This window comes from Oncorhynchus nerka, linkage group LG2 (assembly GCF_034236695.1).
Source record: "Oncorhynchus nerka isolate Pitt River linkage group LG2, Oner_Uvic_2.0, whole genome shotgun sequence".
Classification (NCBI taxonomy): Eukaryota; Metazoa; Chordata; class Actinopteri; order Salmoniformes; family Salmonidae; genus Oncorhynchus; species Oncorhynchus nerka.
The window spans coordinates 97,650,865-97,670,361 of NC_088397.1; the positions used below are offsets into that span (position 1 = coordinate 97,650,865).

General features: G+C 52.3%; 1 protein-coding gene across 1 annotated transcript in view; it reads right to left on the reverse strand.

The window, feature by feature from the left end:
* Positions 1-19,497, reverse strand: part of atrip (ATR interacting protein) — a 95,415-nt gene that overhangs the window by 22,740 nt on the left and 53,178 nt on the right. Inside the window, exons 6-9 of the mRNA XM_065004541.1 lie at positions 6,494-6,574; positions 5,193-5,316; positions 4,545-5,090; positions 2,777-3,028 (exon numbers count right to left, since the gene is read on the reverse strand). Coding sequence (XP_064860613.1) covers positions 2,777-3,028; positions 4,545-5,090; positions 5,193-5,316; positions 6,494-6,574 — 1,003 coding nt within the window. The remainder of the gene's footprint in view (positions 1-2,776; positions 3,029-4,544; positions 5,091-5,192; positions 5,317-6,493; positions 6,575-19,497) is intronic.

The window sequence follows — 19,497 nt, forward strand, 5'->3', positions numbered from 1 at the left end:
CCTGGTCAGGTCCCAGAACTACAACCACTACTGTTATCTGTGTAACCTGGTCAGGTCCCAGAACTGCAAACACTACTGGCTACTTTGTCTCCTCATCCTGTTAGGACACACTCATGTCCTGGTCACCTCAGAGACCTTGTCCACTTAGTTTCAGTGGGTGAAAGAGGGGGCATGTCATAGTTGTACATATACGCAGCCAGAGTGGCTGGCTGTTGTGATACAGGTTGTTTTCCTGTACCTTGGTTACTCTACTATGTGCTTGTGTTGTGAACAACATGAACAGCTAGTTAGTTGGCTTCATCTACTTCTTACACAACAGAGGCACGGCAGTGCCACTCCTAGTCCTAGTTATATCAAGAGACATATTAAAATCCTTTTAAAGAATAAATACTAAATAAACCAGGACAATTTATATATGTAAAAGCAAATGCGTCTTAGTGTAATTATGTTGTCCATATTTGATTCAGAATGAAATTGATTTACACTAAACCAGTTTTCAAATATTTCTGGGAAAAAAATGCCTCATCTACAATTTTTTTTAAATAATTACAGGTGATTTTGTCTTCCATCAAATGGTATTATGGCAGCCATATTGGATTTGAGGTAAAATCCAGGGTGGCCCCAAAGATCATCTGTGGTGGCCCCAAAGATCATCTGTGGTGGCCCCAAAGATCATCTGTGGTGGCCCCAAAGATCATCTGTGGTGGCCCCAAAGATCATGGCCTCCTGATTAAATTACAAGAGTAGTGGTTAAAGATACAAAATCCCTTCAAGGAACCTTGAAGTGTCATTTTGATGTCTGAGCCCACTTGTTTTCCTTAGAGCCGATTACAAAACAACAACATCACCTGTATGTATTGTTGTCAGGCAGGACCATAACAGCATGAATGAGAGCACACGTGACTTGGAAAGTTGTCTATTAATCCGCTACCAAAATATTAATAGATGACATTTCCACCTATTGGATTTATATTTCCTAGATGCATTAAGATATTTTCATGCTGTTTGTTTGAGTAGCGCAGGCAACGGACTAGTTTTATTCAAATTTGAACAATATCAGATCTTGCAATATTGTTTTTTTATTTTATTTAATTTATTTCACCTTTATTTAACCAGGTAAGCTAGTTGAGAACAAGTTCTCATTTACAACTGCGACCTGGCCAAGATAAAGCAAAGCAGTGCGACAAATACAACAACTCAAGAGTTACACATGGAGTAAAACAAACATACAGTCAACAACACAATAGGAAAGTCTATCTACAGTGTGGGAGTGTAAATGAGGTAAGATAGAAACAAGTCTATATACGATGTGAGCAAATGAGGTAAGATAAGGGAGGTAAGGCAATAAATAGCCCATAGTGGCGAAAAATAATTACAATTTAACAATTAAACACTGGAATGACAGATGAGCAGAAGATGAATGTGCAAGTAGAGATACTGGGGTGTAAAGGATCAAGATAAATAAATAATAATATGGGGATGAGGTAGTTGGATGGGCTATTTACAGATGAGCTATGTACAGGTGCAATGATCTGTGAGCTGATCTGACAGCTGATACTTAAAGTTAGTGAGGGAGATATGAGTCTCCAGCTTCAGTTATTTTTGCATTTCATTCCAGTCACTGGCAGCAGAGAACTGGAAGGAAAGGCGGCCAAAGGAGGAATTGGCTTTGGGGGGTGACCCGTGAAATATACCTGCTGGAGCATGTGCTACAGGTGGGTGCTGCTATGGTGACCAGTGAGTTGAGATACCTACCTACCTAGCAAAGACTTATTGATAACCTGGAGCCAGTGGGTTTGGTGACAAATATGAAGAGAGGACCAGCCAACAAGAGCATACAGGTCGCAGTGGTGGGTAGTATATGGGGCTTTGGTGACAAAACGGATGGCACTGTGATAGACTGCATCCAATTTGCTGAGTAGAGCGTTCGAGGCTATTTTGTAAATGACATCGCCGAAGCAAAGGAACGGTAGGATAGTCAGTTTTACGAGTTTTAAGTTCGTGGCCCACCCCTCATCCAGCCAGGCATTATTCTGCATTTTGAGTTTAGGGGGGGGTGTTACAATATCTATACATTTAACCACTTAAAAAATATATATATATATATTTTTTTACCCAATTTTGTGTTAACCAATTGCTAGTTACAGTCTTGTTTCATCGCTGCAACTTCCGTACGGACTCGGGAGAGGCGAATGTCGAGAGCCGTGCTTCCGTTTAACCCGGAAGCACCAATGTGTCGGAGGAAACACCGTACACCTGGCGACCATGTCAGCTTGCACTGCGCACGGCCAGCCACAGGAGTCGCTAGTGCGCGATGGGACAAGGACTGCCGGCCAAACCCTCCCCTAACCCTCCCCATGGGTCTCCCGGTCGCGGCCGGCTGTGACAGAGCCTGACCTGACTAGACAACACAGGAACCTGTAGCCAGGAGACATCATTACATATCAGATCAAGGAAGGAAATTCCCGCTCACTTCCTTCCTTCACTCATACCATATAATAAAACTCACAGACCTGGAAGCATTTAAATGATTTGAAGATTGAACAATCATTTGACAATAAATCAAAGCTCTCAAAACTAAAAGAGCAGTCTTACTTGCTTATATAAGAAGATTAACTAAACTAGACAGTCAATGTCGTTTCTTTTCTGCATTAAAGAGAACGCATCCAAAATGGCACCCTATTCCCCTACATAGTGCACTACTTTGAACCTCGGGTCCAAAGTAGTGCACTATATAGGGGATAGGGTGCCATTTGGGAAGAATCTAAGGACTTGCCTGGAAAGCTGCCACTCCTGTGCTCTCTCCAGCAGCATGTTGAGAGTCGTCAGACTGCTGGGCACCAGGGCCTCCCTCTGAAAAGCGCTGGTGGAGAAGGAGGGGTCTGACAGCTGAAGGAGCTTCCTGAGGAGAGGGTGGAGGGCCGGACCCTCTCTGGTGCCATCTACTGGGGTCTCAGAGGTTCTAGAAGTCCCAGGCTGGATGGAGGTGTCAGGCAACAGGGGGGCCAGGCCTGACGCCAGAATGGGCCTGTTGGTCAATCAAAAGAATTAATTTAGCCAGGATCGTCCACTCAGTAACAATAGCCACTGTTTTCCAGGGAGTCATGGGATCCATAGAATCAATTAAACAAAACATAGCCTAGTGGTTAGAGTGTAGAGGTGGCAGGTAGCCTAGTGGTTAGAGTGTAGAGGTGGCAGGGTAGCCTAGTGGTTAGAGTGTAGAGGCGGCAGGTAGCCTAGTGGTTAGAGTGTAGAGGTGGCAGGGTAGCCTAGTGGTTAGAGCGTTGGACTAGTAACCGAAAGGTTGCAAGATCAAATCCCCGAGCTGAACAAGGCAGTTTAAACCCACCGTTCCCCTGAACAAGGCAGTTTAAACCCACCGTTCCCCTGAACAAGGCAGTTTAAACCCACTGTTCCCCCGGTAGGACGTCATTGAAAATAAGAATTTGTTCTTAACTGACTTGCCTTGTAAAAATAAAAAGGTAAAATACAAAATAAAAACTTCCCTTAAAAGGACATAAATACATCGAACACAGATTAGAGACTGGGAGGCAAACATTTAGTGATGGTTCAGCCCTGTGGCCTTTCTCAAGACCGATACAATGAAATGCATCAAACACGCAAAAAAGATCAAGCCCTTTAAAACCTGAATGTGTATCGTATGTATTATAGCATGTTGCACACATTCAGCCTGCCGACCGTAGCTTAACGCGCCTTAACGCGCTGCTTATCTGTCGTTCAGCCTGCCGACGCGCTGCTTATCTGTCGTTCAGCCTGCCGACCGTAACTCAACACGCTGCTTATCTGTCGTTCAGCCTGCCGACGCGCTGCTTATCTGTCGTTCAGCCTGCCGACGCGCTGCTTATCTGTCGTTCAGCCTGCCGACCGTAACTCAACACGCTGCTTATCTGTCGTTCAGCCTGCCGACCGTAACTCAACGCGCTGCTTATCTGTTGTTTAGCCTGCCGACCGTAACTCAACACGCTGCTTATCTGTCGTTCAGCCTGCCGACCGTAACTCAACGCGCTGCTTATCTGTTGTTCAGCCTGCCGACGCGCTGCTTATCTGTTGTTCAGCCTGCCGACGCGCTGCTTATCTGTTGTTCAGCCTGCCGACGCGCTGCTTATCTGTTGTTCAGCCTGCCGACGCGCTGCTTATCTGTTGTTCAGCCTGCCGACGCGCTGCTTATCTGTTGTTCAGCCTGCCGACGCGCTGCTTATCTGTCGTTCAGCCTGCCGACCGTAACTCAACGCGCTGCTTATCTGTCGTTCAGCCTGCCGACCGTAACTCAACACGCTGCTTATCTGTCGTTCAGCCTGCCGACGCGCTGCTTATCTGTCGTTCAGCCTGCCGACGCGCTGCTTATCTGTTGTTCAGCCTGCCGACGTGCTGCTTATCTGTCGTTCAGCCTGCCGACCGTAACTCAACGCGCTGCTTATCTGTCGTTCAGCCTGCCGACCGTAACTCAACGCGCTGCTTATCTGTCGTGTTTTTAAAAAGTGGCGTATTGAATTTCCTCATTAAAATGTTCAAATCATACATACCCGTGTCTAGTGTTCCCCCGTGGAGGGCTCCCCTCTGCTCCAGGCGTTAGGGCCAGCAAGGTGTTCACGACCTCAGAGCTCTGGGCCACAGTATGATGCAGGGCCTTCAGGGCTGCCAGGGCAAACTCCTCCTGACTGCCTAGGGAATCCTCCACGCTGGAGGCCAGGCTGCCGTCCGACGACCCGGACAGAGAGCTCCCTCTCAGGGTCCTCTTACCGGACCCTGTCCCTGAGCCATCCAGGGCGATAGCCTCCAGACTCTGGCAGAACAGGCCGATGTGGTAGTCGAGGAGAGGGAGGAGGTGGACAGCGCCAGGACAGGACCTGGTATTGTTTTTCAGGGCAGGGGTAGAGTGGGAAGGGTTCAGGTTGGGCGGGTCCTCAGGAGGCAAGGCAATGTGGTGGCTGGGTAGGGCCATCATGTTGAGGCCAGACAGGGCCAGATTCTGGTAGTGTTTGAATCGTGGCTGCTGACTCTGGGGCTTGTTGTGGTGGGCAACATGCCTGGGTTCTGTCGAGGAGGAACTGGAGCCAACCGAAGACCCTCTGTAAGGGTGGGCACAGTGTTAAATGACTCAATGACTGCATCAACCAAAGCACACAGTGAAATAAAACAGCGTAATGAGGATGATGGGGGGGGGGTCTTACGAGCTGAGACAGGTGTTGGTCAGGAGACCAGGTAGTGCGTCAGGGCTGATGCAGAGCAGGTGACTCAGACCCAGACTGCTGGGGTCTAAAGGATGCTGTAACAGCAGACTTAACAGCACTGAGCCTACGCGGAGAACCAGAGAACAGTTAACATGGTGTCCCCACCAACACAGAGAACCAGAGAACAGTTAACATGGTGTCCCCACCAACACAGAGAACCAGAGAACAGTTAACATGGTGTCCCCACCAACGCAGAGAACCAGAGAACAGTTAACATGGTGTCCCCACCAACGCAGAGAACCAGAGAACAGTTAACATGGTGTCCCCACCAACACAGAACAGTTAACATGGTGTCCCCACCAACGCAGAGAACAGTTAACATGGTGTCCCCACCAACACAGAGAACAGTTAACATGGTGTCCCTACCAACGCAGGGAACCAGAGAACAGTTAACATGGTGTCCCTACCAACACAGAGAACCAGAGAACAGTTAACATGGTGTCCCCACCAACGCAGAGAACCAGAGAACAGTTAACATGGTGTCCCCACCAACACAGAGAACCAGAGAACAGTTAACATGGTGTCCCCACCAACACAGAGAACCAGAGAACAGTTAACATGGTGTCCCCACCAACGCAGAGAACCAGAGAACAGTTAACATGGTGTCCCCACCAACACAGAGAACCAGAGAACAGTTAACATGGTGTCCCCACCAACACAGAGAACAATTGACATGGTGTCCCCACCAACACAGAGAACCAGAGAACATGGTGTCCCCACCAACACAGAACAGTCAACATGGTGTCCCCACCAACACAGAGAACAGTTAACATGGTGTCCCCACCAACACAGAGAACCAGAGAACATGGTGTCCCTACCAACACAGAGAACATGGTGTCCCCACCAACACAGAGAACCAGAGAACATGGTGTGTCCCCACCAACACAGAGAACCAGAGAACATGGTGTCCCCACCAACACAGAGAACCAGAGAACAGTTAACATAGTTACCCTACAACTATACTGAGGGTTAGGTAACTAGTACAACTATATATAGATACTATACTGAGGGTTAGGTAACTAGTACAACTATATATAGATACTATACTGAGGGTTAGGTAACTAGTACAACTATATATAGATACTATACTGAGGGTTAGGTAACTAGTACAACTATATATAGATACTATACTGAGGGTTAGGTAACTAGTACAACTAAATATAGATACTATACTGAGGGTTAGGTAACTAGTACAACTATATATAGATACTATACTGAGGGTTGGGTAACGAGAAACTCACCTTGATGATGAGAGGGTTGAAATGTGTTAAACGGGTCTGAGTGAGTCACTTCCTGTCTGCCACAGGACTGTTGTTTTCCATCTGAACACAAAAACAACATGGCCAGTCAGACGGGTCTAACTAACAGTCAGACGGGTCTAACTAACAGTCAGACGGGCCAGTCAGACGGGTCTAACTAACAGTCAGACGGGTCTAACTAACAGTCAGACGGGTCTAACTAACAGTCAGACGGGCCAGTCAGACGGGTCTAACTAACAGTCAGACGGGTCTAACTAACAGTCACACTGGGCCAGTCAGACGGGTCTAACTAACAGTCAGACTGGTCCAGTCAGACGGGTCTAACTAACAGTCAGACGGGCCTAACTAACAGTCACACTGGGCCAGTCAGACAGGTCTAACTAACAGTCAGACGGGCCTAACTAACAGTCACACTGGTCCAGTCAGACGGGTCTAACTAACAGTCAGACGGGCCTAACTAACAGTCACACTGGGCCAGTCAGACGGGTCTAACTAACAGTCACACTGGGCCAGTCAGACGGGTCTAACTAACAGTCACACTGGGCCAGTCAGACGGGTCTAACTAACAGTCACACTGGGCCAGTCAGACGGGTCTAACTAACAGTCACACTGGGCCAGTCAGACGGGTCTAACTAACAGTCAGACGGGCCTAACTAACAGTCACACTGGGCCAGTCAGACGGGTCTAACTAACAGTCACACTGGGCCAGTCAGACGGGTCTAACTAACAGTCACACTGGGCCAGTCAGACGGGTCTAACTAACAGTCACACTGGGCCAGTCAGACGGGTCTAAATAACAGTCACACTGGGCCAGTCAGACGGGTCTAAATAACAGTCAGACTGGGCCAGTCAGACGGGTCTAACTAACAGTCAGACGGGTCTAACTAACAGTCACACTGGGCCAGTCAGACGGGTCTAACTAACAGTCACACTGGGCCAGTCAGACGGGTCTAACTAACAGTCAGACGGGCCTAACTAACAGTCACACTGGGCCAGTCAGACGGGTCTAACTAACAGTCACACTGGGCCAGTCAGACGGGTCTAACTAACAGTCACACTGGGCCAGTCAGACGGGTCTAACTAACAGTCACACTGGGCCAGTCAGACGGGTCTAAATAACAGTCACACTGGGCCAGTCAGACGGGTCTAAATAACAGTCAGACTGGGCCAGTCAGACGGGTCTAACTAACAGTCAGACGGGTCTAACTAACAGTCAGACGGGTCTAACTAACAGTCAGACGGGCCAGTCAGACGGGTCTAACTAACAGTCAGACGGGTCTAACTAACAGTCAGACGGGTCTAACTAACAGTCAGACGGGCCAGTCAGACGGGTCTAACTAACAGTCAGACGGGTCTAACTAACAGTCACACTGGGCCAGTCAGACGGGTCTAACTAACAGTCACACTGGGCCAGTCAGACGGGCCTCATTAACAGTCACACTGGGCCAGTCAGACGGGCCTAACTAACAGTCAGACTGGGCCAGTCAGACGGGTCTAACTAACAGTCACACTGGACCAGTCAGACGGGTCTAACTAACAGTCACACTGGGCCAGTCAGACGGGCCTAACTAACAGTCGAACTGGGCCAGTCAGACGGGCCTCATTAACAGTCACACTGGGCCAGTCAGACGGGCCTAACTAACAGTCAGACTGGGCCAGTCAGACGGGCCTAACTAACAGTCACACTGGGCCAGTCAGACGGGCCTAACTAACAGTCACACTGGGCCAGTCAGACGGGCCTAACTAACAGTCACACTGGCCCAGTCAGACGGGCCTAACTAACAGTCACACTGGGCCAGTCAGACGGGTCTAACTAACAGTCACACTGGGCCAGTCAGACGGGCCTAACTAACAGTCACACTGGGCCAGTCAGACGGGCCTAACTAACAGTCACACTGGGCCAGTCAGACGGGCCTAACTAACAGTCACACTGGGCCAGTCAGACGGGCCTCATTAACAGTCACACTGGGCCAGTCAGACAGGCCTAACTAACAGTCACACTGGGCCAGTCAGACGGGCCTAACTAACAGTCACAGTGGGCCAGTCAGACGGGCCTAACTAACAGTCAGACGGGCCTAACTAACAGTCACACTGGGCCAGTCAGACGGGTCTAACTAACAGTCACACTGAGTCACACTGGGCCAGTCAGGCGGGTCTAACTAACAGTCACACTGGGCCAGTCAGACGGGTCTAACTACAGTCACACTGGGCCAGTCAGACGGGTCTAACTAACAGTCACACTGGGCCAGTCAGACGGGTCTAACTAACAGTCAACTAACAGTCACACTGGGCCAGTCAGACGGGTCTAACTCAACTGGGCCAGTCAACTGGGCCAGTCAGACGGGCCTAACTAACAGTCACACTGGGCCAGTCAGACGGGTCTAACTCAACAGTCAGACGGGCCTAACTAACAGTCACACTGGGCCAGTCAGGTCTAACTAACAGTCAGACGGGCCTAACTAACAGTCACACTGGGCCAGTCAGACGGGTCTAACTAACAGTCACACTGGGCCAGTCAGACGGGTCAGTCAACGGGCCTAACAGTCACACTGGGCCAGTCAGACGGGTCTAACTAACAGTCACACTGGGCCAGTCAACTAACAGTCACACTGGGCCAGTCAGACGGGTCTAACTAACAGTCACACGGGCCTAACTAACAGTCACACTGGGCCAGTCAGACGGGCCTAACTAACAGTCACTGGGCCAGTCAGACGGGCCTAACTAACAGTCACACTGGGCCAGTCAGACGGGTCTAACTAACAGTCACACTGGGCCAGTCAGACGGGCCTAACTAACAGTCACACTGGGCCAGTCAGGCGGGTCTAACTAACAGTCACACTGGGCCAGTCAGACGGGCCTAACTAACAGTCACACTGGGCCAGTCACGGGCCTAACTAACAGTCACACTAACAGACGGGCCTAACTAACAGTCACACTGGGCCAGTCAGACGGGCCTAACTAACAGTCACACTGGGCCAGTCAGACGGGCCTAACTAACAGTCACACTGGGCCAGTCAGACGGGTCTAACTAACAGTCACACTGGGCCAGTCAGACCTAACTAACAGTCACACTGGGCCAGTCAGACGGGCCTAACTAACAGTCACACTGGGCCAGTCAGACAGTCACACTAACAGTCACACTGGGCCAGTCAGACGGGTCTAACTAACAGTCACACTGGGCCAGTCAGACGGGCCTAACTAACAGTCACAGTGGGCCAGTCAGACGGGCCTAACTAACAGTCACACTGGGCCAGTCAGACGGGCCTAACTAACAGTCACACTGGGCCAGTCAGGCGGGTCTAACTAACAGTCAGACGGGCCTAACTAACAGTCACACTGGGCCAGTCAGACGGGCCTAACTAACAGTCACACTGGGCCAGTCAGACGGGTCTAACTAACAGTCACACTGGGCCAGTCAGACGGGTCTAACTAACAGTCACACTGGGCCAGTCAGACGGGCCTAACTAACAGTCACACTGGGCCAGTCAGACGGATCTAACTAACTCACTGGGCCAGTCAGACGGGCCGAACTAACAGTCACACTGGGCCAGTCAGACGGGCCTAACTAACAGTCACACTGGGCCAGTCAGACGGGTCTAACTAACAGTCACACTGGGCCAGTCAGGCGGGTCTAACAGCCACACTGGGCCAGTCAGACGGGTCTAACTAACAGTCACACTGGGCCAGTCAGACGGGTCTAACTAACAGTCACACTGGGCCAGTCAGACGGGCCTAACTAACAGTCAGACTGGGCTTAACAGTCACTGGGCCAGTCGGGCCTAACTAACAGTCACACTGGGCCAGTCAGACGGGCCTAACTAACAGTCACACTGGGCCAGTCAGACGGGTCTAACTAGCCACACTGGGCCAGTCAGACGGGTCTAACTAACAGTCACACTGGGCCAGTCAGACGGGCCTAACTAACAGTCACACTGGGCCAGTCAGACGGGCCTAACTAACAGTCACACTGGGCCAGTCAGACGGGTCTAACTAACAGTCACACTGGGCCAGTCAGTCTAACTAACAGTCAGACGGGCCTAACTAACAGTCACACTGGGCCAGTCAGACGGGTCTAACTAACAGTCACACTGGGCCAGTCAGACGGGTCACACTGGGCCAGTAACTAACAGTCACACTGGGCCAGTCAGACGGGTCTAACTAACAGTCACTGGGCCAGTCAGACGGGTCTAACTAACAGTCACACTGGGCCAGTCAGACGGGCCTAACTAACAGTCAACAGTCAGACGGGTCTAACTAACAGTCACACTGGGGCCAGTCAGTCACACTGGGGGCCTAACTAACAGTCACACTGGGCCAGTCAGACGGGTCTAACTAACAGTCACACTGGGCCAGTCAGACGGGCCTAACTAACAGTCACACTGGGCCAGTCAGACGGGCCTAACTAACAGTCACACTGGGCCAGTCAGACGGGCCTAACTAACAGTCACACTGGGCCAGTCAGACGGGTCTAACTAACAGTCAGACTGGGCCAGTCAGACGGGTCTAACTAACAGTCACACTGGGCCAGTCAGACGGGTCTAACTAACAGTCACACTGGGCCAGTCAGACGGGCCTAACTAACAGTCACACTGGGCCAGTCAACTAACTAACAGTCACACTGGGCCAGTCAGACGGGCCTAACTAACAGTCACACTGGGCCAGTCAGACGGGTCTAACTAACAGTCACACTGGGCCAGTCAGACGGGTCTAACTAACAGTCACACTGGGCCAGTCAGACGGGTCTAACTAACAGTCACACTGGGCCAGTCAGACGGGCCTAACTAACAGTCACACTGGGCCAGTCAGACGGGCCTAACTAACAGTCACACTGGGCCAGTCAGACGGGTCTAACTAACAGTCACACTGGGCCAGTCAGGCGGGTCTAACTAACAGTCACACTGGGCCAGTCAGACGGGTCTAACTAACAGTCAGACGGGCCTAACTAACAGTCACACTGGGCCAGTCAGACGGGTCTAACTAACAGTCACACTGGGCCTAGCTAACAGTCACACTGGGCCAGTCAGACGGGTCTAACTAACAGTCACACTGGGCCAGTCAGACGGGTCTAACTAACAGTCACACTGGGCCAGTCAGACGGGTCACACTCTAACTAACAGTCACACTGGGCCAGTCAGACGGGTCTAACTAACAGTCACACTGGGCCAGTCAGACACTGGGCTAACTCAACAGTCTAACTAACAGTCACACTGGGCCAGTCAGACGGGTCTAACTAACAGTCACACTGGGCCAGTCAGACGGGTCTAACTAACAGTCACACTGGGCCAGTCAGACGGGTCTAACTAACAGTCACACTGGGCCAGTCAGACGGGCCTAACTAACAGTCACACTGGTCCAGTGGGCCAGTCACACTGGGCCAGTCAGACGGGTCTAACTAACAGTCACACTGGGCCAGTCAGACGGGTCTAACTAACAGTCACACTGGGCCAGTCAGACGGGCCTAACTAACAGTCACACTGGTCCAGTCAGACGGGCCTCATTAACAGTCACACTGGGCCAGTCAGACGGGTCTAACTAACAGTCACACTGGGCCAGTCAGACGGGTCTAACTAACAGTCACACTGGGCCAGTCAGACGGGTCTAACTAACAGTCACACTGGGCCAGTCAGACGGGCCTAACTAACAGTCACACTGGGCCAGTCAGACGGGCCTAACTAACAGTCACACTGGTCCAGTCAGACGGGCCTCATTAACAGTCACACTGGGCCAGTCAGACGGGTCTAACTAACAGTCACACTGGGCCAGTCAGACGGGTCTAACTAACAGTCACACTGGGCCAGTCAGACGGGTCTAACTAACAGTCAGACTGGGCCAGTCAGACGGGCCTCATTAACAGTCACACTGGGCCAGTCAGACGGGCCTAACTAACAGTCACTGGGCCAGTCAGACGGGCCTAACTAACAGTCACACTGGGCCAGTCAGACGGGTCTAACTAACAGTCACACTGGGCCAGTCAGACGGTCTAACTAACAGTCAGACGGGCCTAACTAACAGTCACACTGGGCCAGTCAGACGGGTCTAACTAACAGTCACACTGGGCCTAACTAACAGTCACACTGGGCCAGTCAGACGGGTCTAACTAACAGTCACACTGGGCCAGTCAGACGGGTCTAACTAACAGTCACACTGGGCCAGTCAGACGGATCTAACTAACAGTCAGACGGGCCTAACTAACAGTCACACTGGGCCAGTCAGACGGGTCTAACTAACAGTCACACTGGGCCAGTCAGACGGGTCTAACTAACAGTCAGACGGGCCTAACTAACAGTCACACTGGGCCAGTCAGACGGGTCTAACTAACAGTCACACTGGGCCAGTCAGACGGGTCTAACTAACAGTCACACTGGGCCAGTCAGACGGGTCTAACTAACAGTCACACTGGGCCAGTCAGACGGGTCTAACTAACAGTCACACTGGGCCAGTCAGACGGGTCTAACTAACAGTCAGACTGGGCCAGTCAGACGGGCCTAACTAACAGTCACACTGGGCCAGTCAGACGGGTCTAACTAACAGTCACACTGGGCCAGTCAGACGGGTCTAACTAACAGTCACACTGGGCCAGTCAGACGGGCCTAACTAACAGTCACACTGGGCCAGTCAGACGGGCCTAACTAACAGTCACACTGGGCCAGTCAGACGGGCCTCATTAACAGTCACACTGGGCCAGTCAGACGGGTCTAACTAACAGTCACACTGGGCCAGTCAGACGGGTCTAACTAACAGTCACACTGGGCCAGTCAGACGGGCCTAACTAACAGTCAGACTGGGCCAGTCAGACGGGCCTAACTAACAGTCACACTGGGCCAGTCAGACGGGCCTAACTAACAGTCACACTGGTCCAGTCAGACGGGCCTCATTAACAGTCACACTGGGCCAGTCAGACGGGTCTAACTAACAGTCACACTGGGCCAGTCAGACGGGTCTAACTAACAGTCACACTGGGCCAGTCAGACGGGTCTAACTAACAGTCAGACTGGGCCAGTCAGACGGGCCTCTAACAGTCACACTGGGCCAGTCAGACGGGCCGAACTAACAGTCAGACTGGGCCAGTCAGACGGGCCTAACTAACAGTCACACTGGGCCAGTCAGACGGGTCTAACTAACAGTCACACTGGGCCAGTCAGACGGGTCTAACTAACAGTCAGACGGGCCTAACTAACAGTCACACTGGGCCAGTCAGACGGGTCTAACTAACAGTCAGACGGGCCTAACTAACAGTCACACTGGGCCAGTCAGACGGGTCTAACTAACAGTCACACTGGGCCAGTCAGACGGGTCTAACTAACAGTCACACTGGGCCAGTCAGACGGATCTAACTAACAGTCAACAGCCTAACTAACAGTCACACTGGGCCAGTCAGACGGGTCTAACTAACAGTCACACTGGGCCAGTCAGACGGGTCTAACTAACAGTCACACTGGGCCAGTCAGACGGGTCTAACTAACAGTCACACTGGGCCAGTCAGACGGGTCTAACTAACAGTCACACTGGGCCAGTCAGACGGGTCTAACTAACAGTCAGACTGGGCCAGTCAGACGGGCCTAACTAACAGTCACACTGGGCCAGTCAGACGGGTCTAACTAACAGTCACACTGGGCCAGTCAGACGGGTCTAACTAACAGTCAACTGGGCCTAACAGTCACACTGGGCCAGTCAGACGGGCCTAACTAACAGTCACACTGGGCCAGTCAGACGGGCTAACTAACAGTCACACTGGGCCAGTCAGCCACAGACGGGCCTAACTAACAGTCACACTGGGCCAGTCAGACGGGTCTAACTAACAGTCACACTGGGCCAGTCAGACGGGTCTAACTAACAGTCACACTGGGCCAGTCAGACGGGTCTAACTAACAGTCACACTGGGCCAGTCAGACGGGCCTAACTAACAGTCACACTGGGCCAGTCAGACGGGCCTAACTAACAGTCACACTGGGCCAGTCAGACGGGCCTAACTAACAGTCACACTGGGCCAGTCAGTCTAACAGTCAACAGTCAGGGGCCTAACTAACAGTCACACTGGGCCAGTCAGACGGGTCTAACTAACAGTCACACTGGGCCAGTCAGACGGGCCTAACTAACAGTCACACTGGGCCAGTCAGACTAACTAACAGTCACACTGGGCCAGTCAGACGGGCAACTAACTAACAGTCACTGGGCCAGTCAGACGGGCCTAACTAACAGTCACACTGGGCCAGTCAGACGGCCTAACTAACAGTCACACTGGTCCAGTCAGACGGGCCTAACTAACAGTCACACTGGGCCAGTCAGACGGGTCTAACTAACAGTCACACTGGGCCAGTCAGACGGGTCTAACTAACAGTCACACTGGGCCAGTCAGACGGGTCTAACTAACAGTCACACTGGGCCAGTCAGACGGGTCTAACTAACAGTCACACTGGGCCAGTCAGACGGGCCTAACTAACAGTCACACTGGGCCAGTCAGACGGGCCTAACTAACAGTCACACTGGGCCAGTCAGACGGGTCTAACTAACAGTCACACTGGGCCAGTCAGACGGGTCTAACTAACAGTCAACTGGGCCAGTCAGACGGGCCTAACTAACAGTCACACTGGGCCAGTCAGACGGGTCTAACTAACAGTCACACTGGGCCAGTCAGACGGGCCTAACTAACAGTCACACTGGGCCAGTCAGACGGGTCTAACTAACAGTCACACTGGGCCAGTCAGACGGGTCTAACTAACAGTCACACTGGGCCAGTCAGACGGGTCTAACTAACAGTCACACTGGGCCAGTCAGACGGGTCTAACTAACAGTCACACTGGGCCAGTCAGACGGGTCTAACTAACAGTCACACTGGGCCAGTCAGACGGGCCTAACTAACAGTCACACTGGGCCAGTCAGACGGGCCTAACTAACAGTCACACTGGGCCAGTCAGACGGGTCTAACTAACAGTCACACTGGGCCAGTCAGACGGGTCTAACTAACAGTCACACTGGGCCAGTCAGAGTCAGACTGGGCCAGTCTAACTAACAGTCACACTGGGCCAGTCAGACGGGCCTAACTAACAGTCACACTGGGCCAGTCAGACGGGCCTCATTAACAGTCACACTGGGCCAGTCAGACGGGTCTAACTAACAGTCAGACGGGTCTAACTAACAGTCACACTGGGCCAGTCAGTCAGTCACACTGGGCCAGTCAGGCGGGTCTAACTAACAGTCACACTGGGCCAGTCAGACGGGTCTAACTAAACAGTCAGACGGGCCTAACTAACAGTCACACTGGGCCAGTCAGACGGGCCTCACTAACAGTCACACTGGGCCAGTCAGACGGGTCTAACTAACAGTCACACTGGGCCAGTCAGACGGGCCTAACTAACAGTCACACTGGGCCAGTCAGACGGGTCTAACTAACAGTCACACTGGGCCAGTCAGACGGGCCTCATTAACAGTCACACTGGGCCAGTCAGACGGGTCTAACTAACAGTCACACTGGGCCAGTCAGACGGGTCTAACTAACAGTCACACTGGGCCAGTCAGACGGGCCTAACTAACAGTCAGACTGGGCCAGTCAGACTGGGCCAGTCAGTCAGACGGGCCTAACTAACAGTCACACTGGGCCAGTCAGACGGGCCTCACTAACAGTCACACTGGGCCAGTCAGACGGGTCTAACTAACAGTCACACTGGGCCAGTCAGACGGGTCTAACTAACAGTCACACTGGGCCAGTCAGACGGGTCTAACTAACAGTCAGACTGGGCCAGTCAGACGGGTCTAACTAACAGTCACACTGGGCCAGTCAGACGGGCCTAACTAACAGTCACACTGGGCCAGTCAGACGACTGGGGTCTAACTAACAGTCACACTGGGCCAGTCAGACGGGTCTAACTAACAGTCACACTGGGCCAGTCAGACGGGTCTAACTAACAGTCAGACGGGCCTAACTAACAGTCACACTGGGCCAGTCACGGGTCTAACTAACAGTCAGACGGGCCTAACTAACAGTCACACTGGGCCAGTCAGACGGGTCTAACTAACAGTCACACTGGGCCAGTCAGACGGGTCTAACTAACAGTCACACTGGGCCAGTCAGACGGATCTAACTAACAGTCAGACGGGCCTAACTAACAGTCACACTGGGCCAGTCAGACGGGTCTAACTAACAGTCACACTGGGCCAGTCAGACGGGTCTAACTAACAGTCACACTGGGCCAGTCAGACGGGTCTAACTAACAGTCACACTGGGCCAGTCAGACGGGTCTAATAACAGTCACACTGGGCCAGTCAGACGGGTCTAACTAACAGTCAGACTGGGCCAGTCAGACGGGCCTCATTAACAGTCACACTGGGCCAGTCAGACGGGTCTAACTAACAGTCACACTGGGCCAGTCAGACGGGTCTAACTAACAGTCACACTGGGCCAGTCAGACGGGCCTCATTAACAGTCACACTGGGCCAGTCAGACGGGCCGAACTAACAGTCAGACTGGGCCAGTCAGACGGGCCTAACTAACAGTCACACTGGGCCAGTCAGACGGGCCTAACTAACAGTCACACTGGGCCAGTCAGACGGGTCTAACTAACAGCCACACTGGGCCAGTCAGACGGGTCTAACTAACAGTCACACTGGGCCACTCAGACGGGTCTAACTAACAGTCAGACTGGGCCAGTCAGACGGGCCTAACTAACAGTCAACTAACTAACAGTCACACTGGGCCAGTCAGACGGGTCTAACTAACAGTCACACTGGGCCAGTCAGACGGGTCTAACTAACAGTCAGACGGGCCTAACTAACAGTCACACTGGGCCAGTCAGACGGGTCTAACTAACAGTCACACTGGGCCAGTCAGACGGGTCTAACTAACAGTCACACTGGGCCAGTCAGACGGGTCTAACTAACAGTCACACTGGGCCAGTCAGACGGGCCTAACTAACAGTCAGACTGGGCCAGTCAGACGGGCCTAACTAACAGTCACACTGGGCCAGTCAGACGGGCCTAACTAACAGTCACACTGGGCCAGTCAGACGGGCCTAACTAACAGTCACACTGGGCCAGTCAGACGGGTCTAACTAACAGTCACACTGGGCCAGTCAGACGGGCCTAACTAACAGTCACACTGGGCCAGTCAGACGGGTCTAACTAACAGTCACACTGGGCCAGTCAGACGGGTCTAACTAACAGTCACACTGGGCCAGTCAGACGGGCCTAACTAACAGTCAGACTGGGCCAGTCAGACGGGCCTAACTAACAGTCACACTGGGCCAGTCAGACGGGTCTAACTAACAGTCACACTGGGCCAGTCAGACGGGTCTAACTAACAGTCAGACGGGCCTAACTAACAGTCACACTGGGCCAGTCAGACGGGTCTAACTAACAGTCACACTGGGCCAGTCAGACGGGTCTAACTAACAGTCACACTGGGCCAGTCAGACGGGTCTAACTAACAGTCACACTGGGCCAGTCAGACGGGTCTAACTAACAGTCACACTGGGCCAGTCAGGCGGGCCTAACTAACAGTCACACTGGGCCAGTCAGACGGGTCTAACTAACAGTCACACTGGGCCAGTCAGACGGGTCTAACTAACAGTCACACTGGGCCAGTCAGACGGGCCTAACTAACAGTCACACTGGGCCAGTCAGACGGTCTAACTAACAGTCACACTGGTCCAGTCAACGGGCCTCATTAACAGTCACACTGGGCCAGTCAGACGGGTCTAACTAACAGTCACACTGGGCCAGTCAGACGGGCCTAACTAACAGTCAGACTGGGCCAGTCAGACGGGCCTAACTAACAGTCACACTGGGCCAGTCAGACGGGCCTCTAACAGTCAACTGGTCCAGTCACGGGCCTCATTAACAGTCACACTGGGCCAGTCAGACGGGTCTAACTAACAGTCACACTGGGCCAGTCAGACGGGTCTAACTAACAGTCACACTGGGCCAGTCAGACGGGTCTAACTAACAGTCAGACTGGGCCAGTCAGACGGGCCTCATTAACAGTCACACTGGGCCAGTCAACGGGCCGAACTAACAGTCAGACTGGGCCAGTCAGACGGGCCTAACTAACAGTCACACTGGGCCAGTCAGACGGGTCTAACTAACAGTCACACTGGGCCAGTCAGACGGGTCTAACTAACAGTCAGACGGGCCTAACTAACAGTCACACTGGGCCAGTCAGACGGGTCTAACTAACAGTCAGACGGGCCTAACTAACAGTCACACTGGGCCAGTCAGACGGGTCTAACTAACAGTCACACTGGGCCAGTCAGACGGGTCTAACTAACAGTCACACTGGGCCAGTCAGACGGGATCTAACTAACAGTCAGACGGGCCTAACTAACAGTCACACTGGGCCAGTCAGACGGGTCTAACTAACAGTCACACTGGGCCAGTCAGACGGGTCTAACTAACAGTCACACTGGGCCAGTCAGACGGGTCTAACTAACAGTCACACTGGGCCAGTCAGACGGGTCTAAATAACAGTCACACTGGGCCAGTCAGACGGGTCTAACTAACAGTCAGACTGGGCCAGTCAGACGGGCCTAACTAACAGTCACACTGGGCCAGTCAGACGGGTCTAACTAACAGTCACACTGGGCCAGTCAGACGGGTCTAACTAACAGTCAGACTGGGCCAGTCAGACGGGCCTAATTAACAGTCACACTGGGCCAGTCAGACGGGCCTAACTAACAGTCAGACTGGGCCAGTCAGACGGGCCTAACTAACAGTCACACTGGGCCAGTCAGACGGGTCTAACTAACAGTCACACTGGGCCAGTCAGACGGGTCTAACTAACAGTCACACTGGGCCAGTCACAGTCAGTCACACTGGGCCAGTCAGACGGGTCTAACTAACAACAGTCACACTGGGCCAGTCAGACGGGTCTAACTAACAGTCACACTGGGCCAGTCAGACGGGTCTAACTAACAGTCACACTGGGCCAGTCAGACGGGTCTAACTAACAGTCACACAGTCAGACGGGTCTAACTAACAGTCAGACGGGCCTAACT